Genomic DNA, 27,008 nt, shown 5'->3' on the forward strand with positions numbered 1-27,008 from the left:
TTGTTGAAAGGCCACGAATCCCGTTTCCCTTTGGTTCAAAGGACACCTGAAGTAGCAGTTAAAGCAGAATGTATTGCTTAGCCTTGGGAAGGGAAAGCTCTGAGGGAAATGTTAGCAGCGTGTGTAAATACCTGATGGAAGGGAGTAAAGGCGATGGAGCCAGGCTCTTTGGACAAGAGCCTCTGAACACAAATGGAACTGTAAGAAATCCCAGTTAAACACAACAAAAACCTTTTTTTTTCACTGTGATAGAGCACTGAAACAAGTTGTCTGGAGAGGTTGTGGAGTCTCCATCCTTGGAGATATATTCCAAAATACACTGGGCTCAGATCCTCCTAAGCATCCTGCTCTAGTTTACTCTGCTTTGAGCAGGGGGTTGAACTAGACAGTCTCCAGAGGTGTCTTCCCGTCTCAGCTATTCTGTGTTCTATGAACAGCCCTCTGTCACTTCAGAGACCTGTTTTCTGGGTGGTACTTGGGGAGAAGAGGGCCTTGGTCTAGTTATATGTGAAGCTGTTACACGAATATTCTGTTATGTTAAGTTCTGAGAATTTTATCCTGAGCCCATGGTCCACAGAGTTCCAGGAAGATTTCTGAACTCTGAGAGCCTTCAAAAGTCTGATCTGTTTCTTCATTTATAAGAAATTCTCTGCTCTCTCTGCCTTCATGTATAAGTAATAGCCCTTGCCTTTAGATGTATACATGCACTGTAGTAGCCTTTGTCTGACAACTGCAAGCTGGGTATCAGAACTGTTTGATGACTATCTGTATTGTTTATTTTATATGCCTCCTTTTTGGGGGACAATTTTTTTATGCTGATCCTATCTTTTAAGTAAAGGTTTAATGGTTCTCTAATTCTTGTCTAATAGTTCTCTAATACTTCTTAGCTCCTGCTCCCTTTCAAATCAAGGACTTTGCAGAATGTTTCTTTATTTTCCCTGGTGGTGTGCTGGGCTTTTAGGACTCCAGCAAATAGGCTCAGGAGGCAGCACATGGATGCTTTTCTTGGGCATAAACCAGCACAGAGCTAGAAGCTATTTGTGCCACGTGGAGCTGGATTCTGCTGCTTTGTCTGCCTGACCACCTGTATGCCCAGGAGCATAATGCACCCTCCTGTCCTTCTCAAGGGGACAAGGCTTCTGGCTTTGGAGGTTTTGCTCTGAGTAACCCATTTACACTCTGTTACTCCTTAGCAGGTTGTGGTGCAGGTGGGGGCTGAGATCACCCTGTTTTAAAACATGCCAACTTGTGATGTGCTTAAAAGAGCAATTAGAAGTCAGATTGCTTAAGAGTATGGATGAGCTCAGGCCAAAACTACTGAAACCAAACATGCTGTTAACTTGGTGGATTGGCACACACCTAATAGGTGGGTGAGAAGGTGGGGAGGAATCATGTTTCTGCCTTCGATTGATAATAAGAATTTCCCAGCTCTCAGAAGCAGGAAAGGTGACTTGGGTGCCTCATGGAAGTTGCAGATCAGTGGTCTGGGAAGAGCTGCAAGTCAAGGATGTAAGAGGTGCCTGTAACAGCTTTGAATTTGTGTCTGTAAGGTTGTCTTTATTTGACAGGGATTTATTCTACATGTAAAGGAGATTAATAGTAAGAGAACTTGCTGTTTTGTTTCTCCAGACATTGTCACCTCCAGTGCAGGTTGGAGGGCCAGGGGCAGCTGCAGAGTTGTGCTGTCTCAGTTGTTCTTTCCGTGGCCCTGACTCTGTGCCATACCTCTTCCACTCACTGCTTGGATTTCTAACAAAAAGCAGCTTAAGGCAGGGGACAGCTTAACCTTCTTCCATCCTGACAGAAAATTATGCTGAGACTTTCATAATAAGTTGCTTTTACAGCTTTTTAAGTTTGCATCTCGGAACAGCTATTTAAAAGCTGTCTTCTCAATAGGACAGTGGCTTCCAGCACGTTCTGTGCAGGTTTTTTCCTTTCAAGCACCAGGCAGTGGTGCTCTCTCAGAACAAGGCATCTGTTTTTTTAATACTGCTAATTGGCATTGCTTTAGCATCTGGAATTTTGATTTATAACAGCATAATTGCCTTTAAGCAAACATTTCCTCGACGAGACATTTTTTAAGTAGTCTCTTCAGTGGCTGTGGTCAGTGAAGGATTTATTTTAAAGGGCTGATGTGTAAACTTCAGGAAATTTGCCTTCCTACCTCCTGCATGTGCACTGGAGGAAAAGTTGTACATTTAAACTTACCAGTGTGTGAAAAGCAGAATTTCAGGAGTTATGCTCTTCCTTAGGGCAAACCACCACATGGACCAACATGTGCCATGTGTTTGTGAGGGTGGGGAGGCCCTGACAGAGGTTGCCCAGAGAAGCTGTGGCTGCCCCATCCCTGGAAGTGTTCTAGGACAGGTTGGACGGGGCTTGGAGCAACCTGGGATAATGGAAGGTGTCCCTGCCCATGGCAGGGGGTGGAACAAGATGATCTTTGAGGTCCTTTCCAACCCAAACCCTTCTATGATTCTATGATTCGTTCTGGTTATCTCACTGAGAGGATTAAAGGGGATTCTGCTAGTGCTGACACTGCACAGCACAAGGTGTGCATGCAGAGAGAAGAGCTCTTGGTGCTTGTCCTTTCTTTTTCTGCCCCGTTTCCCCAAATACTCTTATCCTCAGTTAAAACATCAGCCTCCATCTAGGAGCTGTGTAAATTGCCATTTGACAATTCTCAGGTGTTTCAGAAATGTGCCTTCTCACATACAGACAGATGTGTTCTGTTTATATATATATAGAAAAAGTCGTATTTTTAACAATGAGTACCATTTGACTGAACAAATAGGGAGGCAGAGGGAACTGGCTACAAGTAGGCACTGTGACACATAAGTGGGCAAGGAACCAGCTTTTCCCTTCCCACACACACCATGTCCTGGCAGCGTCTCGGTCTCCGTGCATCCCGTTCCCTGCTGTGGCACCGTGGAGCACTGTGGCAACCTGACACATTCTCTCATTGCTCTGCCATTGGAATCTAGGATCAGGGGTAAATATGAGGTTATCCACATCTTCAAACCTCCTGCAGTGGCAGGATGGAGAGGAATTGCTGAACCGCTCTTCAGACTCGCGTTGCCCTCCCCGTTTTTGGCTTCTTTGGGGTAGGGTTGTTATCGCAAATAATATATGATTCATCCATGTCTGCTGGCTAATAGGAGGAAAAAAAAAACATGAGAGAGAGGCAAAGAAACAAGTGCAAATGAGACAGGAAAGCCAAACGCAATCTTTGAAGTAAATAAAATGATTTTTATTGGAACCCTGGTGGAGGATATTTGCAGATCGCCTTCCTTGCTCTGTTTCTGGTCGAGGGTATAATTGGATCTATAGAAATGCTGTCTGCCTCTCTGCTCTTTAAGAGTACAGCTAAATGGAACAGAAGACAATGCAGCCAGCCCAAGTGAAGGTCAAAGCTTGATGAGATCTCGTGGCTGCCCAGCCTCATCTTTTATGCAGTCAGCAAGATTGTTGCTCCTCCAGAGCTCTGCTCTGCTCCCGCCGCGCTGCCAGGACAGGACAAGTCTGAGCTGTGCTGTCCGTGTGACCCCATGGCACACAAGTACATGTTTTTAATTCTGCATCAGCACCAGTGCAGAGATGGAATTGTTGATTTGGATTTTGTGAGGCAGCACGGCATCCTCCTTGAAAAGCTGGCTGTGCTCAAATGTGTCCTCTTAACAGAGATGAACATTTTTCCTTCCGTTTTCCAGCCCTTTCTTGCTGTGACACTTTTGTTTGAATCTGGTCTAGTTTTTTATCACTTGCCTGTGATGTGATGGCTTAGATGTGGTGGCTGTTCTGTGAGTTTTGTGTCAGAAGGCACAAATGGGTGACTGACTTTCTCCAGGGTGCTCACTAAGCTCTCATCCATATCTTTACTCTGGAATAACGCTGTTCATAGGCTTTATAACCCTCACACTGTCTTGCTGCCAAAGCAGATTTGTTCATTACATCAAACTTTAGTGTTGAGTCAGATGATGGAGGTATCTAGGCTGTGACACTGTCTGGTGGACCTCAACAGCAGGAACATTATTCTCATGTTTGGTGTAAATCTGACTTTATCCAATTCCTTTTATTCCTTAGTTAATGTAGGGAACTGTGAACATACATAGCTTTAAACACTGCTCACATTCCAGCTGTCCTTGGTTTAGTAGTATTTAAATATGTACCGACTCAGTCTATTCTTCATCTCCGTAACAGTCAAGTTATGCAAAGTTTAATTAATGCATCCTCTGCAAATCAGTCCTTCTGGCCTTTTTATCACTTTTCTTGCTCTTGTGCTTTTAATTCCCTTCAATTGATTCTCCAAGTTCTGGAACTGAAGTTCACAGGAATGCGTGTTACCAGTTTCTAATTGCTCCCAACCCTTTGTGTCATTTCTCTGTCCTCCCTGGCCCTCACTTCACCTCCTAATTTAATACAGCTCAGTGTAATTAATGTGCTGTTTAACTTTTCTTCCGGATGATTAACAAGGATGTTAAGCAGAAGCAGTAGTGCCACTATCCCCACCACATCCCATTGGACCCTTTTCTTCTACCTTGATACCTTATCACTTGTTGTAATTACTCTTTTTAGATATTCCTGCAGCCAGTTCTCAGCTTTGTGTTACACACAAAGCTCATTTCCATTAATTTTTGTAATTAGCATGTGTGCTGTGTTATCAGAAAGTGTTCTGAAGTGTTGGGCTGCTTGCTGGCTGCATGCCAGGGGACTAAGGAGCCAGGGTCAGGAAATCATTGCCTACCCTTCCTGATAGGCTCAGGTGACCTGCTTCTTATCATATATGTTGTCTATCACCATTGCTTTGTTGTTCTTCAGCCAGACTTCTGACCTATACTCCTTAATTCCTGGATAGGGGCTTTTAAGGATGCTCTTTCCTTCTGCTGTGCCCTGTTGTGGGCAGCCAGGCTCTGCTCCCAGTTGTGTCCATGCTAAACACCTTGCTGAACTGGGATCTGAAAAGCTGATGTGGCCTTCCCTGGCTATCAGGTAGTTCTTGCTTCTTCATGAATTTTCCAGTTGAATTGCCAGTGACTTGGAAATTTGATTCCTTTAGTACTTTTGACTGCATATCACGCAGAATGCAAGCAGTCTTATAATGCATTTTATTAACAGGTGTATTATCAATGTATCCCTGTTACAGTATCCTCTGCATTTCCTTGGGTTTCTTATTACTGTTCCTAAACTTGTTCATCCTATCCTGCATCCCTCCTGTGGCTGTAGAACATTTTTCATTGGAAAGTTGAAATTGTTATCCGGCCAAATCTGCAGTGCTGTCCCATCAGGGGAAAAATATCTTTCCTGATCCTTGCTGTTGATCAGCTTGTGTCCTGAAGCATGATTATTGCTCACTCTTGTTATTTTTAAACCTGACTAATGCAGCTACATATGTTATTCTTCCTTATATAAACACATAATCCTTTTTTAATCTTGATGAAAAAATTTGTCTGTATAATATTTTGTGGTGGAGAATTGGATGGGCTCATTTATAGACAGCATTAGGAAAGGTTTCCTGACAATCAGTGAAACGTGGCTGCCTCTCATGTGAAATTGCCCCTTGGTTTTCTGATGTAACAGGGTGCATGAGGAGCTTTGGTAATTTCCATTCTATTTGTTTTATACATCCCTAATCCCTTCTTGCTTTTGTTCCTAAAATAAATAGTTGGTCTTTAAAACATATCATTTGTAAATCCCCCTCTTGTCTGCCTTTAATCAGTTTATACTTCTGGAGTTCTGTTTTGTTCTAGTTTTCTTGCTGAGATGAGAAAATCAGAGAGTGATGCATTAGTGTGAGAGCTGTGGCAGATTTACATAACACCACTTTACTTTTATCGGGCTTTACCCTTTGTTTGTACATTCAAACATGGTTTTTATTGTTTTCTGCCTGTGCACAAACCACCTCTTCAGTGACATAGTGCCAGGTTTTTTGGATTGGTTGATGGTGGAATGTGACTCTGTAAGTCACTGTCTTGTTCTGTATATTGCCTCCAAGGTGTACCTAGAGTTGTTTTCCTCTGCTTTTCAACTGTATGAGTGGCTGAGAGACTTTTTGAAGTCAGTCACTGCTAATATTTTAATACTGAGTGTTATTGGGCTCGTAAGCAAACTTCTCCACCTCCTTGCTAGGTAGACTGGCCTTGTGGTGGTGTTTTGTAGGGAATTGTTAACTTCTCCATGTTTGCTGCTCATTCCTAGAATATCTTGCTAGTTTTATCTTTCCATTTTGCAACCTGGCTATCTTCCCCTGCTTCTTTGCCTCCCATAGCTTTACAATGTTGCTGGCACAGGAGACCATTTTCGCTTGGCTATGACATTACTTTTTTTTTCTTGATAGCTGCTTGTGAGCAACTTGAGAAATAAAATGCTTCATGTCCTCACCACACACAGCAGCGGGGAGGCAGTTCTGCTGTCATCCATAGTCACTTGAGGGTTGTCTTTGTACCCATCCAGCCCTTCCCCTCGGAGAGAATAAGTCTCATCGCTCTGTAAATGAAGTTACCCACCTGGTGTTATCAATAATGCATTGGCGCTCCTCATCGAGAATTAAAGATGTTCAAGATGCGTTGCAGGGCTCCCAAAGGCAATGTGTTTGTCCTCAGAAAGAGCCAACGTGGGTAACAGCACTGAGTCTGAGATGAACCTTTTTATCACCCATTTCACCCTGGTTTTAGTGCTTGGAAACTTCCACTAATGCCACTGCGCTGTGTCGATGGATAATTTGTGTTATGGTTACACACAGTTTTATTTGTTCATGGCTGAATTAACCTTTCCCTTTCAAAACAACCAAGACAATTGTTATTTATTATGCATGGACTGTTCTCCCCAGAGTGAGGAATCGTTGTGTCTGTGGGGAGCAGCAGCCAAGGAGTTGAGTAGCTCCTACTGTGTCTGAATTTGTTGGACAGTTCGTGTGCTGCTCTGAGGTTAAGGACAAACAGACAATTGTTTGTCAGGCATCTTTGGAGTGAGCATTTCCTAAAGCCAAAGCTGCCCTCAACAGCCACCTCCCCGGGGTTGGAAATACTTGGGGGTCAGAGTTTCTGTGCTTTCCCCGTGCAGCTATGGAGGGAAGTTCCAACAGCCCGGTGGATTATCCCATCTCCCGTGGAGATTCTTGGCAGAGTGACAGTCAAGTTGCTTAACTTCCAAATAGAATTCTCAGTGGGATTGAATTATTTTTAGATGTTGTATCATTGGGATTTCTCACCGCAGTGTTTGATGCTTTTGGGCGAGATGACGAAGCTGCCCTGAGCCTGTTGCACAGATTGTGTGTGTGCCTGTGTTCCACTGCTCGCTCTCCTCATCTCTCTTTTCCATCCCTGTTCCCCTGAACCTCCTGTGGTTCTGAGGGGAATTTGTATGGAACTTGTCCCACTACGCGTGACCCTCAAATCTGTCTCTCAAGGGATTAAGGCACAGTTCTTGAACAGTTATTCCTCTTGAAACATTGTGTTTACATGGTACTGATCTCTTCAAATTGCATCCTAGGTGATTTATCCAACCGAATATTTTGTACTTTTTTAATTGAGAACATCATCTCATCATTTCTGGCAGTCTGGGTAATAAAATTACATATTTTTGTCTGAGAGTGTTTGCTTAAGCAGTAAAATTCCCACTGTTTTTAAAGAAATTCCATGATGATTCTTAAAGCTCAGAGACTTCGTTCTATTTAGGTATAAGAACCACACAGGGGTCTGTTTTGTGTTGAAATAAGTATTTAAATGAAATACCTAGACAATAAGAAAAGCAACAATGGTGGTTTTGTCTTTTTAATGATACAAGCTGCATTATAACCCTTGGCAGGGATTTCTTCTCTACAGTAGCACGAGGAAATAAAACTTCCAGTTAGTTGGTATTGTTGCAGATAGGAGTTTATTTTTCATCACTGCATCCTTTTTTATATCTGCATTCAGTATTTAAAAGCATTTCCTTTGGCAAATGGAAGTCGGAAAAACTCTGCTCAATTCTGGCACATGTGAATTTTTCATGCTGCTCCCAGGTTGTCCATCTGTAAGCACTGGCCCTGCATGAGCTGCCAGCGAGGTGCACAGAGCAAATATTGCGAATGTTTTCAAGCCTTTGAAGGATGACCAGCAAGAACACCCTTTGTTTGAATAACTTTTATCTTTAAATATATTCTTACCCTATTTTTTTTTTGTACTGTCAGCTCTGGATAGCCCTGTTCAACGCCAGACAGCGTATTTGTTCCATTAGGGAGTAGATTATGTTCAATTAAACCAGGAACATGTTTCAGTAATGTTAAAGCAGTGCCAATTTAAAATTGTACATGCACACAAAAATGAATATTCACCGTTCTTCTCTGAGTGGGATTTGGAATGATTTGATAGAAATACTTTTGGACCCCTGCTGAATTGTGTCAGCTTTGTCTTATTTGCCCTTAAAGGGAGAAAAACATGTTATTTCATGTTTGCAATTTGAGAGGTGCTGGACTGAAGCCAGGGTCCACCAGGTCTGAATCCCTGTGGCTGGGTTTGTTACCTTTTATGCTGAGAGGTCAGAATATATGAAAGTGCCTTTGAAAGCACTGTGCATCCTCTACTTGAATTCCAGCAGTGGCCCCAAGAGAAGCCCAAAAGCATCTATTGATTACAGGGGGTTTTTCAAAGGCACTTTTTCAATAGCAGGACTAAGGAAAGTGCAAGATCATGGGCAGAGTTTGAGTGGCACACACAGCTGAAAATGCTTCTTCCCTTTTGACTGTACCTTTTCCCCCAGCACGCTAGGTACATTTGTGGGGTGGGTTCTTGGTTTTTTCCCAGTATTTAGATGTGATGCCTTTTCCACTGTATCAGGAGAAGATAGCAGCTTTCCCCCCTGAGGAGCCTGCTGGCTGGCAAGCCCCAGAGGTTGAAGGGCAGCCTTAAATGCAGCCCTGCCTTCAGATGCAGAAAACAGACTGCCCTTCCTTTGTTTCCTCTGTCTCCACAGGTTTTCCAGACTTAGCTAGACCAAGTCAGAGTTAGTCTGACCTAGTGTTGGTATTACACCCCCACTGAGCAGGAGATGATCCCCAGAGGCTCCCTCCAACTAACATGGCTTTGGGCTGCAATTGTTCGGTGAACAGTTGTATTTTGAAGACAGATTTCTTGAAGATTTAGTTTATTTTTAGATCCTAAGTAGATTTCCGAGTTGAGCTTTCCTTCATACCAATATCATAATTGATATCTGAAGTCACTGGTGTGTGAAATCTTGAAAATTTCAATTCTGGCAAGTGAGACTATTGAAACTTCAAATTACTGTAAGATTTAATGTACAATGTCTAAATTAAAAGGGAAAACCTAAGTGCAATTGCAGGCACAGTAGAAGCTCATAGTAAAAGACATCTGTACTCTTAAGCTTACCAGGAATTAAAAACATGGCATGTAAAGGGGAAGTAGGAACAAATATAATGAAGAATACTCCTTATTGAGTGATAATCGTAGGGTTTCTCTTGTATAATAGTTGGAATTCATTGAAGTGCCCTCGTAATGTGAGCAGTGCTAATTATTGCAATTGGAAGCTATCACATCCTGGAACTGTCACTGACAATCCTGCTCAGAGGAATCCCAGAGCAGGCTGTTCTGTAATGGGCATCACCGGGAATCGCCGCTGCCTTTGGGCTCGGGGGCAGTGCAGGGATTGATTTATTACCGGCATCGGTTTCCCCGCCTCACTTCTGCAACTTCTCATTTTAGGGCTTCTTCAGTAAACGCCTGAAAGGATCCATCAAGAGGACAAAGAGCCAGTCCAAGTTGGACAGGAACATAAGTTTCCGTCTCCCATCTCCCAACAATTCCGAGGACAGGTAAGGTTCAGCGCCTCACACAGCACGTGTGAGCACTCCCCGGAGGAGAGCAAGGAAGGGGTTTATTGTGCAGCTGGCAGATGGGTGGTTTGTGGACTGACACAAGTTACGAGTTTAGTGCACAATGTACTGCTGATACAGGACTGCAAACTTTACTGCTCTGAACAGCTGTCGATAAGTTCGGGTTCAGCAGATGTACTCCAATACCTTTTGCTGCATCTGTCTCAAATAAGCTGCAGACTTCCAATTCCACGATACAAAGCCATGGGATTGATCAGCTTTACAGAAATTTGCCTTGCTGCAGGCAGTGCTGTGGCTGAGATGAGGAATTGTGTTGGTGTGAGCAGGTCGGTTCCACCAGTGCTGGCAGAGCCCCGAGATTCACAGTGCAGTTCAGGCACACCAAGGATCCTTGCTAATGATTGCAGTGCTGGTATTTTAATTATTGCAGTGTTACTACAATGAACAGACGGTCTGTTTTTGAGAAAACTGGAAGACTCAGTAATTTCTGACCCTTTTAGTGCTTCATTTGGTATATCCTTGTTTAGTTTTTGGCTGGTGATTCAGGCTGGGAATGGATTGTATACGAGGCAAGCAAAAGCTCTTACACATGGTGTTTCCTAACTATTTGTAAAGTTTCTTGATTGTTTTTATTAACCATTACTCTGTGTTACATTCCACAGTAGCCCAGCAGGAGAACTAGATTGAGTGAAAAACAGGTTGCCCCGTACTGGAGGCCACACCAGGCTTCTGTGATTTTTACATTGTTTAGTGCCTTTTCCCTTCTCCTTTAGCAGAGCTGAATTCATTAGTTGTATCTGTCATGCTGTGCTGCTTCAATCAATGGTACTGTCTTCTCCATCAGAAAGGCAGCACCATAACATCAGGGAGATAGCAAAGCTGGGGATGTTGGAGGTCTGTTAATGTCAGGAGTTACAGCAAACCCTGCTGCTTCCCACCTGTGACTGTCCATGGGGATGGCCTTGCTCCTGTAGTCATGGTAATGTCCACCCAGTCTGCTTTAAGTCAAGTTTTCTTATAAATCTCTATTTTCAGGGTGTTGCAGCGTGTACCTGTTATTTTTACCGTTGTTTGTAACCAGCTTTGCTTGAATTTTTGTAATAAATATGCCATAAATAATCTGGTTGTCCTTCCTGAACTTGGTACTTGTACTGGATACTTGCTTCTGCACTGTCAAGGAAGTGCTGTCATTCTGGGAAAGCCAACAAATGTAGCTATAATTAATTCCTACAACTTTGGTTTAAGGCATGATGTTACACACAGCAAAGTCTCTTTAAAAATAGATCTACTCCCTGTCCCCTTGTACTCCCTGCTGGTGTTGGCACAAATTATCAAATAGACTTGAATGAAACGTGGATTTTCTCTGATGGCCTGCAAAGCATAAAATCCAGGTGCTTTGTCACATGGTGGCATTACTGAACATAGCAGCTGACTCTAAATTTGTGAGAAGGAGTTGCCACTCTCTCACCTTCTGTTCTCCCTGTGTTCTGTATGAGTCTTGATCTGTTGCAGCGAAAACTTTCCTGTCCTACCCTGGTGAGTCAGCCCTTTCCCATTTTAAGCAGGTGGTTCTAGGTGATGTCATGGTGTTACACAGGTTTTTAGGGCCAGCTTGACTGATAGTATTTCTCGTTTCCTGTTCTGACAAATACAAGAGCCCTGCCTTCAAAGAAAGTATTATACAGCTTTATAAATTAAAACCCTGCAAGGATTAGAAGGAAATAGAGGCTACTGTCATATTGCTTTCTCGTGCTTTTGAGATCTTTGGGTCCTGCTAAGAAAGTGGAGATGTTTATAGATAAATATCTCTAAAATTCTGGAGTAAGGAAGATTATTTATCCGGTGTACCTCAAGATTTGGGATACTGTAACACTGCATGCCATGGTGAATGGGAACAGAGGATGGATGCTGTCTGTTCAGAGCTGATTCAAAATAGGAAGGAGCCAGGAATGCTGCAGGGAGCAGTGATGGAGATGAGTTGCAGATTTTTCGTAATCAGATTTTCTGTTTCAGCAGAAAGCTATTGGCCAACCTCTGTTTTCTGGCTTTTAACTCTATTTCAGTGTGCCTGGGTTAGTGGATGGGGGGAGTGGAGAGAGCTGTGGTGCCCCTCCAGAAACGTGGATCAGCATCCAGGTGTCCTATAGAAATCCACAGCCTCTCGGTCTGGAATTCACATCCCTTCTGTTACTGGGGTTCAGGTTGTTTGCTGGGTGGTCTGTTGTACTTGAAAATGTGTATCTTGTCTTTACAAGGCCCTAACGTGGAAAGGCTCAGGCTCTGCTGGGTTGTGACCCACGGCAGGTGTGGATGAGGCTCTTCAGGTGTGTGGCCAGCACAGCAAATCACCAGGTTGCCAAGAGCTCTCTCCATGAGGTGACCTGGCACCGTGTCACCGCAGCATCTTTCCCAGCTTTTCCACTCTGTTTCCTGCTGCATCCTTTGAGCTCTGCAACTCGCATGTTCATCTTTAATGTTTGTCATTATTAATTCGTGACATGCTAATGAGTTTGTTACATATTAATGAGTGTCATTAATATATAAAACATGTAAAAAAGGGCACAAGAAAAGACTTAATGAAAATTACATTTAAAAGGAGAGACCAAATTAATATTTTCAGTTTGCGGCCAGGAATTTGAGAGTATTTCCAAGAGCACCAACAGTTTTGTTTACTGTGAGGGAGCGAAGATGGTTGGGACTGGCTGCATATGGTCTCGGCGACTGCAGTAAAGCCCCGCAGACAGCTGGGAGGGTTTTGCCCTGTTGGGATTTAGTGCCACGTGGGAATCCTCCTGCTTTGCTGAAAGTCATTTCATGGCATTACGAGACAGTCGTGGCGCAGGGTCCGTGCGGAGCGCAGGATCCGCCGCGGGCTGGCTCGGAATGGGCCCCGGCGGGTTGCAGGGCAGCAGGTAACCATGGCTCTGGGGTTCATGGTGAAACGGTACCACTCCTCAAGCAGCAGCTTCTTCTACTTTCGGTAAGTTCTCGCTCCTCCCTCCCTGTGTCTTTGCAGTGAGAAGAAAATAGCCCAGGTCGTGTAAGTAGCAGAGGCAAAACTTGCTGGGTTTTTCGGGTTCGTGCTAATTTAATGCCGGTTTTTGAAAAAGGGTGGGGGATTTTCACCCTGACTTAGATGGCAGGATAGAAATCTGTGTTACACAATGCGTTATTAAGGCTTGACTCACTCTGAGCTTGCATTCATTCACTCTATCTGTTGCTATCAGCACGCTGGAGGATGGGGAAAGGGGAGGAGTGGTTTGTTTCCGGAGAGACGCCTCTCTCCTGATTTGGTGGACATAGTTCTTTCAGCCAAGCTTTTTTCAATCCTCACACAGTTCTTTGGTTTTCAGTGAAAACTGAACAAGATCCCGGTGTCTGTCACAAACCTTCCCCTTGGTGCTGGCGTGCCTTGACCCCTTAATAAAAACATATTTCTTAATGACTGATGCTTTTGTGCAAGGCCTGGGCTCCTCTGCGTAGCATTCACCTATAGTTTAGCAGTGAAATGAAAGTGAATCAATTGAGCATCTCTGGTCCATCAAAACAAACCAATTGGAAACATTAATAGCAGAGACCAGCTGACAGAGGAGTGGGGAGAACTGTCCTGCTGTGAAATTCAGTGTGAATTTCTGTTAGACAAGCTGTGATCCACAGGGAGAGTGGACAGGCAGGGAAGGGCTTTGCAAATCCAGGATTCAAACAATGAGGCTTTGGGTAGGACCTTGGCAGAAAAAAACCAGAATCCCAGTGGAAGACTGAAACGATAGGCTCAGAAAAAGCCTAATCTCACCTGAGTAGAACTTGCAGCTAAATAAGTTACCCTAAGTTTCTGATTTTTGAAAAAAAAAAAAAAAATGAAACTGGTTAGACTTGTAGAATTGTTGACCAGGTAATAGGATGTTCAGCTAATTGGCAGTTGGAAAACGAAGCGGGGTGTGGTGCCTACAAAATGAAGGCTTGGACAGGGAAACCTGATGCTGCAGCCCTGGCAGAGCAAAGGTGATGCTGAGGAAGGTACGGTCCCACTTGGCAGGGCTGGGAACTGGAATGGCAGCGGAAAGCCCACTGCATCACAGCCCAGGCTCTCTCTCCTGTGACTTGGCAGAGTGGCTAAGTATTGAATTTGCCTTTCTGATCTTGGGGAGACTCTCTGAACACACAGGGATCATGCTGGAATTACTTGGAGCGTGCGGACGTACGGCGTCGTGCAAGGCCGGGTGGAGGCTTGGCTGTAGTTGGGTGCCTGGGCTGAGTTCTTTCCTTTCACGCCAGTTTGGTAAAAGAAAGTTCATTTTTAAATGGTTATTTTTTTTATCTTTTGGATTATTGATGTCCACAGGCTTGCTTTCCAAGCAATGTAGTGCTCTCCCTGGTAAGCTCAGTAATTGGAAGTCTTTTGTGCCTTGTAGGTTGGCTTTTAAATAGGTCAAAACCAGCAGGAGAGCTTCATAACCAGAGCAATTGGTATTTTAACCCTTTATCCTACATGCCTTATAGACAGTGGAATATAATAGAAGTTGGCTAATAGGCTGCTGTGTGCCATGGGTGGCCACTGAAAGCCAGAGGTTCCTAGTTCCCAGCTTACAACTGAGATCTTCCTGTTGTGGAAAATTACTGAATTATGGTGTGCAAGGAGAGAGGGTCAGCTAGGGGCTGGGCCAGCAAGATGGGATGGTTGGAGAACTCTTTTTCCAGTAGCAGTCACAGGTCAGTGGTTTGGGGCATTGTCTGGGCTCTGATTTAGAAAGAAATTATGCAGCTCTGAAGACCAGTACCCCAAAACATGTGAAAAGAGGTGAGAAGTTTAAAATGTTCCCTGACGTGCTCCTCGTCCACCTATTTTTCCTATTGGAAAGAAATTATGGAGAATACCTGTGTAAGAATTATTTGGTGCTTTGGTAACTGTTTGCTCTGCATGCCCATGTAGTTCCTTTACAACCTCTGTTGTAGATAGAAAAAGCAGCAGGATAAAAAGTTGACCACGGGAGGTTAAATGTAATTTAAAACAGGATTTGTGTTGTTAATGGAGCTGTTTAACAGAAACAGATTTGTACAAACAACCCTTCCCCCACCTTTTGCATGTGTGATCTTCCTGTTTACAGTAATCTGCTTCCCTGGGATTACCTCTCTCCTGACAGAGACTGAGCAATACCCATTTTACCAGTAGCTTCCTACCTAATACAGGAAGGACCCTGTTAATCCAGCCCCTTTGCTGGACATTGGGAAATAAATTCGTGGCATCTATGCCAAAAGGAAGCCAGCAAGCAATTTTCTTTCCTTGTTACTGCTTCAGCATATCAGATGAGGCTTTAAAGCTGCAGAGAACTATTACTTCTGTATAATTATTGCCTAAATCGATTGGGATGCTGCTGATTTAGGCACAAGTCAATGATCTGCTTTGCAGATCTATCAATAGATGAAATCTATACTGTGGTGCTTACAAATGCATGTACTTGTGTTTGTAAATGCATGTGGTTGCATCTAACCAACAGCTTTACGACTGTTGCCTCTGATGTTTGTGGGAGATACAGTGCCAATTCCAGCCACTTAATCAGTTTATTGAGCTGTTTTAAATACAGTAACTTCAAGGGATCGTAGGAACAGGGACCCTGAGTCAACAAAACTACCAGTGCTCCAGCTGCTCTGCAACAAACCCAGCTGCTCACAGCTGACTAGTCAGGGGAGCGATGGAGCGGAAGAGATGCTACTACAAGGTGTAACTTGCAGGATGGGATGTGGAGACATGGAGTGCAGTCACTGTGTGTACCTGCCCTTGCCCCTGCCCTGTCCCCAGAGGCTGTTTGGAGGCTTTCTTGGCAGATGACTCGCTCTCTCCCTCTGGCTTTAATGACCGGATCTCATCAAATTCATAGGAAAGGACGAGGAGGAGGGAACTTCCCTCTCTGGAAAGGTCACCTTTGCCACGTCTGCAGAGAGGCCTCCCCTTGCCTGCTGCCTCTCCAGGCTGCCGGCCCCCCCTAATCTCCTTAGGGGAGGCTGTGTCATGGCAACATGGACCTGGGAGCCTCTCCGTGCAGGGCCGGTGGGAGCGCAGCCGCCGAGGAGAGAGCTTTCTTCGCTGGCTGCTCTCCTGGCCCCAGCCTCTCTGCCTGGCAGGATGTTCATCTGAAATCCATAACCTGAGGCTTGAGGAAGAGCTCCTCTTGGATTTGTCTTGTGCCTTTCTTCCTCCCCCGGCGGGATTTCTTGTCTGAGATGTAGCCCAGAGAAGGAAGTTTGCAGGGAAGGGCCGTGGCATGTGGCACCGCAATGATTTGGGGATGCACTGCTGGGTGGCTGTGCAGTTGTTTCGTGTAGGTCTGCTTGCCTTGTCTTGCTCCAAGTGCAGCCTCCACTGAACTGAGATTTGCAAAATCTGTTTTTCTTTCTCCTTTCTTTGGTAATTATTTATCTCTCCCTCCTCTTCCCCCTCTGTGTGACCTCTCCGTGCTTTCCTTCCTCAACCAGGAGCTGGCTGCAGGCGCTCAGCACCCAAGCGCTTCACAAGGACTGGAATCGCTGAGAGTTTGGGGCAGGGACAGAAGCCAAGTGACCTCAGCAGTGCTTTCTTGAGAGGAGAAATTAGAGAGGATTTTGCAGAGATGGCATTAAAGTGGTGTATTGTGGTGTGTTTATTTTAGACTTGCCCTACCTTGACTGCAGCGAGTGCTCAATTATACATGGCTGAGGTTTTCGGTTTGCGTTGGTTCAGCTGCTGCTGGAACCTGTTAGAACAAAGCACAGCCTCGTACCAGGGCTGCTGCTTTGCATCTGAAATCAGTGTCTTTGGAATATTCCTCCCATCAAAGGGTTTTGCTGGCTGCACTTAGGTCATTCAATATATTAAAAGGGAACAAAGTTCTCCCTTACTGTGTAATAAATCTTATCGCGTGTGAATCTGCTCGAATACCTTCAGCGTTTCATTCTGGACAAAAGAGCAGTCAGGGGAGCTCTGCTTGCTGCATTGCCTGTACCCTTTGTGGTACCCAAGGTTTTGTTAAGAAGCCTTTTTCAAATGCTTGGAATTTTTTCCTCTATTTCCCTATGGAGTTCCTCACAGGTAGGAGAATTTTGATTTTGCAAAGGAAACAGAATATGAGTTGGGTTTTTTGTATAAGATTTTTAAAGGAAGTATACAAAAACTACTTAGGAAAAAAAAAGAGGAAATACTCTGAGGATGGACACAGGAGCACCACCTTTCTCTGCATGATGTGTAGAGAGCTGATGCCTCTTTCCTTTCACATCTGTTCCTTGTGCTCAGTCACACTTGCTGGATGGGCAGCTACATTATGGACATGCTCTCAGGGATCACTGAACATAGGGACTTCAATATCTTTACAAAATCTAGACCTGCCAGGCAAACAGCTCCTTTTCTGCTAAGCTGGGACTCTGTTCTCTTCCTGCTTGTTGGTCAGCTCTGAAGGCTTTGACTGAATTCCAGCCAGGAATTTTTCCCAGGAAAAATAAGATGTGTCTGTACATGGCGTTTACCTTGAGATGCAAGTTGTGCCTCAAGCATTATATAACTTTACAGCAGGAGCTGCTAGTCCAGGTGTCAGTTTGGAGTCAGAAGGAGCAGAGATGGAACCATGTCACCTATAAATGGGCACGTTTTGCAGTGCTGTGTGACAGCAGAGCTCCCTACTATGCACAAATGTTGCATTAAATCAAACTGGGAGAGAACAGAAAGTGTTAGAACATGTTTTCTAATGCTGCTGTTGGTTGCCAAAAGCTGTGGCATGGTGGAAGGAGGGATATGTCTTTGAGAAATATTCAAGAACTGGTGGGGACAAAGAGAAGGCTGCCTTGATAAAAAGGTGCTGTGAATTTGGGAGATGCCAGCTCTGGTAGAGCTCAGGGGTTTACAGGACAGTTGACTGAAAAGGAGAAGCCATGTGTGTTAGTGAGGAGAAGTTAAAAGAGAATGGATGTATCCAGAAAATGGGAAATTGTTCAAACTGGAAGAAGCCTGAGGAATGGAGGTGACTGACTTTAAAATTATGAAGTGGGAAGGAATTTGCGTTTTTGACTTTCGTGTAAAGGCTTTGTTTGTTAAAAATCAAGTGTATTGTGGGGGGTCATCTGCTCTCATTCTGCACTGGTTACAGATTTAGGGGTCCATGTGCTTTTTGCTGCTAATACACAATATTTTTCCACTACACTAGCTAGTAACAAATATTTTCAATAATATGTTCAAAGCTATCTATGGGTTTTCTTTAAATTTCAGCAGTTAAGTTCTGAACTTTTTGTTTTGCTGTTTTTCCTTCACTGGCAGCTCGGCAGCTACAATTTCTAGGTCAGTGGGAATGGACTTCCCAGGCATGTGTAGCTGGATATTCCTTTGGGAGTCTGGGGTTACTGGCCTAATGTTATTTTCATAAGGTTTGCAGACTAATTGCAGAAGTTGTTCTGAATAAGCACCAACAAGCTGCAGCTTTGTCTGGGATCTTGCCAGCTCTTTTGGTAATTGTGATGTTTCCTTTCCTTCTTGTCCTGCAGACCACGTGAGCTGCCCAAGCTGAAGGAGTCCCGTTCCCATGAGTCTTTACTGAACCACGCCAACACCATAGAGACTCTGGATTTTGCGGCAGAAGAAGCAGTTTATGTCAAACCACTCCACAGCAGCATCCTTGGACGAGACTTCTGCTTTGAGGTGAGCTCCAAACACGCAGCTCTCGGTCTCCCGGAGCCCTCGGAGATCACTGCTCTGGGACTTGGGAACAGGAAAACAGATTGGCTGCCGTGCTGAGTTTTGGGTGGGGGCTGTTGAACCAGCACGTGATTTTAAAGTCCTTGAGGCTAATGGCATCAATCACTCAACAGAGAGGAATCTTCTTCAATTACCAGGTCTCCTAATTGAAAAATCTCTTTAATTCGGTAAATACCTGAGCGTGTGTGGTTTGCATGCAGATGTCCGGTTGATACATGCAATGCAATGAACCTGCAATAGTATGGGCATAAGCTGCGTGTTCACGTCCAAATTCACCTAAAATTAAATTTAGAAAATTTACTGTAACTGAGAAATGGACTTTCCAGTCAGAGCCCCCTTCCATTATCTCAGCCCGTTCTCCGGCTGCCAGAGGAGAAGCTTCAGTGAGCACGGACGTGTCCCTTGCGCTGTGGAGCAGGATCCAAAGATCCTTTTGCTGTTTCAGCAGAGGCTGCAGGCCGTGGCTCCGAGCTCTGCTCCGGGAACAGGCCGTGTGTGTGAGCACAGTCCTCCCCTCACAACTCCAGCAGGGATTGTCACACAGAGTCATGTGTGTGTTTGGATGCAGCTGAGCCATCGTCACCTGCCGTGGCAGGGCCGGGTGGCTCTGTCTTCTGCAGGATTAGTCAGATGGGTCTAAACTTCTGGAACAAAGATCTGTTTACAGCCTGGAAAATTCTGGCAGTAAACCAGCATATCAAGCTCTGCTCCCTCGGGATGTATCCAGGAACTGTTCCTGTTTGCTTCGGCCTCATTCTTCTGGTTGGAAGCACTTTGCAGCTTGCTTAGGTTTGGGGAGCTGGGTGGAAAATACTGGCAACAGCTTAGCTCTGACGCTGCAGCCTCAAACTGCTTTGTAATTGTGTGCACAAATGAATGGAAAGAGTAAATGAGGCTTGTCAGGCCACGTAACAGTGCAAGAAACTGAGGTGGTTCCCTCCTGAGGGAAAGCAGGGCTGTGTATGGCAGTGAGTGTCATGGCTGCAGCAGAGCACAACTCCCTCAGTTTGTTTTAAGACTGTTGCTGCCTGTGTGGGCCCTTGGAAATATTTTTTTATTTACTGAAGTCATGGTTGCCAGTGTGTTTTGCCTTATATTAATGCATTGTTCGTTCTGCCTGTCTTTACACTCTTGGTAACCGAGTCATCTGCCTTTGGGCCTTAACAGGAAAAACAGCAAGCTTTAATAGCTATGGATCGATTAACAAGTGTTTAAAAAAACATAAATTAACTGGTTGATTAAAGCTTTGTTTAAAAGTCTTTTAAGAGGAGCCTCTGCTGCTCCTCATATGTTTGTTTAGTTTTATATAAATTCAGAGGGTTTCTTTGCTCTCTGCATTTTGTGGGCCTTTTAACCTCTCTCCCTTTCAGGCTGCTGTGCTGTTTACCTGCCTTTTTCTTATTTACTTTGTTACTCGAGCATTGCTTATCTCCTTCCTTGCTTTTTGCAGCCTCTTGCATGTCTCCCAGGCTTGCCTGAACTCAGCCTGTCATTTACTGGTTGCAGGTAACCTACTCCAAGGGCAGTAAATGCTTCAGTTGTTGCTCTGCAGCAGAGAGGGACTGGTGGATGGAAAACATACGCCGAATATCGCAGCCGATGAAGGTAATAGAAACTGCGGAAATGAGATTAGTGGGGGAATGGAGGTGGTATGATTGGATTTTAGTCCGGTGTACCAGGGCTTCCCACAGATGCATCCTCAATTAATTTAGTCTGGGGAGCCGTCGGCTCATCCGTGTGCCTGAAGCCGCCGTGTGCTATTCCAGGGAGTGCAGTGGGTCAAACCTTTAACGAGTAAACACACGCCCCATCCCTGCCCCGGGGCCCGCCCGGGATCCTGCGCGCTGGATTTCTAGTGCCGTGCCCCCGAGCGTGGGGCAAGAGCTTCCTAAGGGTCGTGTTTTACTGTAGGGGAGGGAAAACAAAACAAAACAAAAAAAAAACAAGCAAAAAAACCCCACAAAAATAAAAGTAATTGGAGCTGGAGAGTGAAGGGGAATCTGATAAGTCACTGCATAGCTGGCATCCCGCCTTCCAGGGACAGGCAAACAGTGCTCTGGGAGTTACTCACAAGAGTAAACAAGGCAGTGTGCCACACCAGGCCAGCAGCTTATGAGGGGCTCTTGTGCTGAGTGTTTGTTTTCTAAGGTATTTCAAGTACAGCTTTTGAAGAAGAAAAATGTTCTAGTCCCCGCCCTTGACATACAAAAGACATCCCTTTGCCTCTGTTTTAAAAAATGTCCAGTTTTTCTAGAGATTCTGACTCTCCCTGGATCAGACAGTCTGATTCTGAATTCTGACACTGTCCTTACCTTGGACACAAAAGGCAGCCCTTTGCTGCTGCTTTAGAAGACAAAACTTTTGGGGATTTGGGATCAGAACTGAGCTCTTTCTTCTGCACAGGACAATTGCCGTCGAGCTGAGAACGTGCTGCGCCTCTGGATCATTGAGGCCAAGGACCTGACCCCCAAGAAGAAATACTTCTGCGAGCTGTGCCTTGATGACACTCTCTTTGCCCGCACCACCAGCAAAGCAAAAGCAGACAACATCTTCTGGGGGGAGCACTTTGAGTTCTACACCCTCCCACACGTTCAGAGCATCACAGTTCACATCTACAAGGACGTGGAGAAGAAAAAGAAAAAGGACAAGAACAATTACATAGGGCTGGTCAACATCCCCACGGCCAGCGTGACCGGTCGCCAGTTTGTGGAGAAATGGTACCCCGTGAGCACACCTACAGCCAACAAGGGCAAGTCAGGGGGGCCTTCCATTCGGATCAAGTCCCGTTACCAGACCATCACCATCTTGCCCATGGAGCAATACAAAGAGTTTGGGGAGTACGTTACCAGCAACTACTCCCTGCTGTGCTCCGTGCTGGAACCTGTGATCAGCGTCAAGAACAAGGAGGAGATGGCTTGTGCCTTGGTGCACATTCTTCAGAGCACGGGGAGAGCAAAGGTAAGCACAGGTGACTGCTGTTGGGGTGACTCTGGCTGCTGATGGGTGATTTCAGGTGGAAACTGGGGAGCCCATGGCCACAGGCAACAGCAGAAGATGCTGTGTAAAAAGCGTAGCGTGAAGAGTTCAGAACTTAATGTTATTCTAAAAATTAGGCCCTGTACTTGAATGTTCAGGAACCTTTCCTGCATTTCTAAAATCAGGTTAAGAGATAAATAAGCAAGAGATTGGTAAACTGGAGAATTTTACAAATAGAATCTGTGATACAATAAGTCTGTGATACAACGAGCAGCGGGTGCCAGCGCTGAGTCAGCGCTGAGTCAGCGAATCGATGCCGGCATCGATTTGGCCGGCGTTTGAACAGCCACATGGAGAATCTATACTGGGTTAGTGGTGATCCCACCTGCCCCAAGGATGTTGCTAGGACTTCTGGGTGCACGCTGATTCCTTCAAATGGACTGTGGGAGAGTTATCCTGCAGGTCCTGGGAAATTCTGAGCAGCATTAAGGGACATTGATTTATCTGGGTGCTGCCTCCGGCTGGGTGTGTGAACTGAATTCAACTCCTTGCAGTGAAGCCAGTTAGAGCAAGTTAAGCCCAACCAAGCACAAGTCAGAGGGACAGAGATGTGGAAGGATGGCCATAAGCAACATCCAAGGGACAGCCTCATTTAACTGTTCCAAAAAGGTCCTTTTCTGTTTGCATAATCACATACCCCTTGACGTACGTCTCAGGAAGGCTGGTGCTCTGTGACAGTGTGTGATGGGAGCTCATTCCTTAACAAGTTGTCTGAGAGAAGCTGGTAGCTGGGATTGTATTGAAATCCTGCTGGAAAACAGGCTCTGGATTCCTGCAGTTCCAGCTGTTATAACTTTGCATTCCTGGTGTGAGAAGGTTTGAACCTCTGTTTACGGGAAGCACCGAGTGGCTCAGGCTGCCATAATCTAAAGCTCCCAAGAAGGTACATTTCCAGTTGCTGATGGGGATGCAGCTGGATGTTCCCAATTGGCACCAGGTGAAAAGAATTCTCTCGGATTTTGTTGAAAAGAAACAGCAATAATGGATTGAAAACCAGGAGTACTAAATGTCCTTGACTCACACAAAGTTATCACTTCAGGAAATAAGTATTACTGTAGAATTAGACCTTATATCAAGAGGTTATTCTCTGTATCAAGGCTTGCTGATAGTTCCTGCCTGGGCAATCGAATACAATTCAAGTTAAGTCATATAGATCCACAGCAAGGATGATAATTTCTTTTTCCCCAGATCCTGAACTACTTTTGTGGTTTTGTGAATTTAATTTATTCTGCCATTCCTCGTATTTAAATTTCACAAGCTGTAAGAACTTGTGCCTCACTTCTAACCTGGACTTTTAAGTCCAACTTTGTATGGAATAATCTGTATAAAAATATAAATATAGCGCAGTTTCTTTCAGCAGACAAAGCCACAGATAAACAAACTGGTGAGGGGTTCTGTTCAGGAGCTAAACTGAAACACAAGCTTGGCTACAAACATTTGCTTTTAGAGATTTTTGCTTCTCCTTTTATAATTTGTGATCTGTATCATTTTATAAGTATAATAAACCCAAGAGGAGCTGTAGCTATTTCCTTGGTCCTTATGTCATGTGTCAGCTGCACCCTTTGTCCCAGGCTGAGCAATTATTTTCAGTAATCCTCTGGCTCCTCTGTTTATCCTTCCTTCTGGGCTTCTGCAGTTAGCCTGGCACGACTGAGTCTGGTTAAAGTAACCTTTGCCATCTGACCTTTTCCTTCAGGACTTCTTGACGGATTTGGTGATGGCTGAGGTGGATCGTTGTGGGGAACACGATGTCTTGATCTTCAGGGAGAACACGCTTGCTACCAAAGCCATTGAGGAGTACCTCAAGTTGGTAGGGCAGAAGTACCTTCAGGATGCACTGGGTAAGAAAGTCTGGTATCCAGACAGCAAAATACACTCTTGTCTTGCTCTCAATGCTCTTCCCCCAGATGGAGGAGGATCCTCTTTGGTGCCTGCAGGAGTAGCACCCAAGGCAAGGCAGGCTTGATTTGTTGTAGCTGAGTCCCTCTTAAAGCTTGTGTTACCACGTTATATCTTTCTGGGTAGTTTTTCTCTAATGTGATGAAAAGGTATAACACTGCAGTTTCTTTGTGGGCAATGGTGATTGTTCCATCTGATAAACAAACAGGCTTAAAAAAGGGATTTTGAAAGACAGTCCTTAGAGAAACAAGGCCAGGGAGTGAGGCTGCAGGGCTGCTGAGCATCCCAGGGCAGGAGATCAAGATGTATCCTGTCAGGGGAGCCTCCTGCCTGTGTTTATCCCAAGTGCTCTTTATTCACTGCCTCATTAAAACTGCCTGGCCAACCTGGGATCTCCTACTCTGTTCCCCCCACAGGGTCTTAATGTCCACAATTATGTGCTGGGGTGGATTCTGATAATTGTATTATTGTCCCACTTCCACCAAAAGGTTCTGCTCAAGTCATAAGGCACTGCCTTGGGAATTCCTGTCCACACAAATGCAGCAGTAGCACACTCTTTCCCAGACAAACCCTGCAGTCAGCTTTTACCAACTCTGCACAATCTTCGTTATCCACAATTGCACAAGGAGCCACCCATCCCCCTGCTGTTTCTGGGATGAGGAAAGCTTTGGAAATTGATACAAGGGAAACAAGATCAGGCCAAAGCCAAGTCCCACACCACATCCTTTCAAAAAAAACCAAGATAAAACAAAAAAAAAAAAGCCAAGCAGCTTGCTTTCCCAGCAGTCTCGCTTGTCCTCAGCAATCCCAGACGCTGGCAAGGCATCAAGGAGATAGCTGGCTAAATTAGTGCTCCAAGGGTCAGCATAGTCAGGTCTGTGATTATATCCAGTTTGGCCATTTCTGAAGCGTAATGAGCCTGTTCTGGTGCTCTTACTCTCCTGGGTGGAACCACTGAGCATAAGTGGCAGTCGTAGGCTCTTGCCTGGTACGGGGAAACGAGCAGCGTGGTACTTTGTGCTGTGCTTCCCAGCAGGCTGAGCCATCAGCTGTGGGACCACTCCATTATATCTGACTGCAGGCTCCTTAATGTGCAGTAATTGCATAAAAATATTTTAACATTAATGACTTCTAATACATCATTTAGCACCGAGTGATAAGATGGTAAATCATAGACAGGAGAGATGGAAACATCCCCCTAAGGTCGTCCAGCCTGTCTGTATCTCGGGGCAACATTGCTCATGACAATATCCCCATCTAATTCTTTATCAAGTTCTAAATGTCATTTTGCTCAGCTGCCATGTTCTGTGAAAGGATTAATGACACCACACTTGGTGTTAGAGTTGTAACACGTCTGTAAGGACATATTATATATGATTAAGGCAGGGTCTTGTGGGCCACTATGAGTAAGTATCAAATGTGTTTAAGGAAGAAAAATACTATCCAGTAAACAACAGTTAAAACAGAATTGGCTCAACAAAAGTGATGCCAGGAGTTTTGCAAAGAGGTGATCTAAGTGCCTTTAGCCTGAAATTTTTTGGACCCCATCACAGAAAAAAAAAAAAAAAATGTGCTGCCTACTTTGCTTGCCACAAGACTGCTGAGTTGAGATTTGGGGAGGGGTGGGAGGTGTTTAAGGAAAACAAAGGCTGAAAACAAACCCCTTTTGCACAAACAAGCCTTGTGGCATTTGCTTGGAGCCAGCGAGATCATCAGAGGAGATGAAAGACGTTGAATCATTGAATCAATGAATAAAGAGTTTTTCCTAGTGAACACCAAGTTTGAAAACCACTTGGTGTGCCTGCATATAAAAGAGGGAAACTAGTGAGCAGTTCATTCCAGTATGTCAGACAAAGGCAACTTCATCTGGTTTGTATGTGTGCAGCTTCTGCTGTGATGCCGTAAGGGGAGGGTGACAGAAATGCCAGGGAGCTTGAAAGATGCAGGCTATAAAAATGCTGTAAGGTGCTGATATAAGAGGTTGTGAAAATTAGCAGCATCTAGCTAGGACTCAGGTATTACTCTTATTCAAGAGCACGGTGACACTTTTTAAAATTAGAAAAAATTGCATATTTAGAAATAATATAAATAAATATCATTGCCAAGTGCGTTTCCTGGGGAAATTATGAAGACAAATAACACAGAGCTTCATTTCTGAGACTGTGGATGATTTTATGGTTGATAACACAGTTTGAATACAAAGTCAGATCCTCCTCTTTAGGCCATAAGTGAAGTGTCTGCAGGGTTGCCAAGCAAAGCCATCCTGTTTTTGCACCTGTGCTTGGGGACAGTGAGGGCACAGGAGGCTGAAGCATTGGAGCACTGGCTGTGCCCTGCTTGGACAAGGCTGGGAGGAGTCATGTCCCCAACATCTGGTGTCTGGAGGCTGTACTGCAGACACTGGCAGCAGGACAGGCAGTTGCCAAGGGAAGACATAATCAGGATTTAAAGGTGTGTCAAGTAGGCTTTTCCTGTATCTACCCCTGTTTCTCATCGTCTTCCCTTTTTCCAGGGGAGTTTATCAAGGCTGTGTACGAGTCAGATGAAAACTGTGAAGCGGATCCCAGCAGGTGTTCCCAGAGTGAATTAGCAGATCATCAGTGCAACCTGAAAATGTGCTGTGAGCTGGTCTTCTGCAAGATTATCAACTCCTACTGGTAAGGCATCTTCCCTCCCCTTCTCCCTGTTTGCTCAGAGGGTGCCTGTTCCTCCCCTGACAGTGAGAGAACAGCAGTGGTTCAGGGAAAGAGCACAGACCCATCCATCTTCCCAGCCTCCCTTCTCTTCCTCCCCTCCACCTTCCTACGTGTGGCACCACGTTGCAGGTGGAATTTGTGCCCAGGTTGAAGGGTCCCAGCCCACACACCATACCCACAGGAGCTTCTGCCCAAATCCTCTGCCAAGGGAACACGTACTGAGTGTAACTGGATAAGGAGGGAATAAAATGAGAAGAAAGCAGCCCAGCTTGAACTTGGCATAAAAAGCTGCAAGTTTTGATGTGTACAGAAAGCTTTTAGGCGCTTCAGGTGTGTGGAATTAAACAGGAAATCACAGGGAGGAAGCATCTGCAGAGAGATTTCTTTTAGTCTCTGTTTCTGAGGAGCAGTGAAAGAAGAGGGGCCTTTCTGCTTCACAATGAAGCACATGCACAGTATTGAGAGCTTAACAAGCGAGGTAAAACTGTCAGTTATGGAGATAAGTTCAGTTTGTTTTCAATACTCCACCACCCTGTCTGCTCCAGGGTAGCAATGGCTAAGTAGTTCTTAGCTTGCAAATCAGCATGTCTGGAAATGGCTTCACTTAACTCGTATGAACAAGGGATGCTTTAAAGACTACTTAAGTATCACCAGATTAAATGGGGATCTATGAATAGATGCCTAATGACATTACCTAGCCTAGAGAGAGAAAAAGGGGAGGTGGAAAAAAGAGCTGATGATGTTTTCTCACAGATAATTATTGCAGGTGACTGATCACCAGTTCAACTTCTTGCATCTCATTGCCAGCGCGATTTTATTTCCTGGTTTCTTGTCTTTC

The 27,008-nt window shown here is 44.8% G+C and overlaps 1 protein-coding gene across 9 annotated transcripts in view; it reads left to right on the top strand.

Moving 5' to 3' along the window:
* Positions 1-27,008, top strand: part of RASAL2 (RAS protein activator like 2) — a 190,092-nt gene that overhangs the window by 142,738 nt on the left and 20,346 nt on the right. For all 9 annotated transcript variants that reach the window (XM_027694580.1, XM_027694578.1, XM_027694574.1 and 6 more), the window contains 6 exons: positions 9,696-9,805; positions 18,329-18,482; positions 20,046-20,144; positions 20,943-21,497; positions 23,272-23,416; positions 25,987-26,131. In XM_027694580.1, coding sequence (XP_027550381.1) covers positions 9,696-9,805; positions 18,329-18,482; positions 20,046-20,144; positions 20,943-21,497; positions 23,272-23,416; positions 25,987-26,131 — 1,208 coding nt within the window. The remainder of the gene's footprint in view (positions 1-9,695; positions 9,806-18,328; positions 18,483-20,045; positions 20,145-20,942; positions 21,498-23,271; positions 23,417-25,986; positions 26,132-27,008) is intronic.

The sequence above is a fragment of the Neopelma chrysocephalum genome, unplaced genomic scaffold (assembly GCF_003984885.1).
Source record: "Neopelma chrysocephalum unplaced genomic scaffold, ASM398488v2 Primary Assembly neopelma1_98, whole genome shotgun sequence".
Lineage (NCBI taxonomy): Eukaryota > Metazoa > Chordata > Aves > Passeriformes > Pipridae > Neopelma > Neopelma chrysocephalum.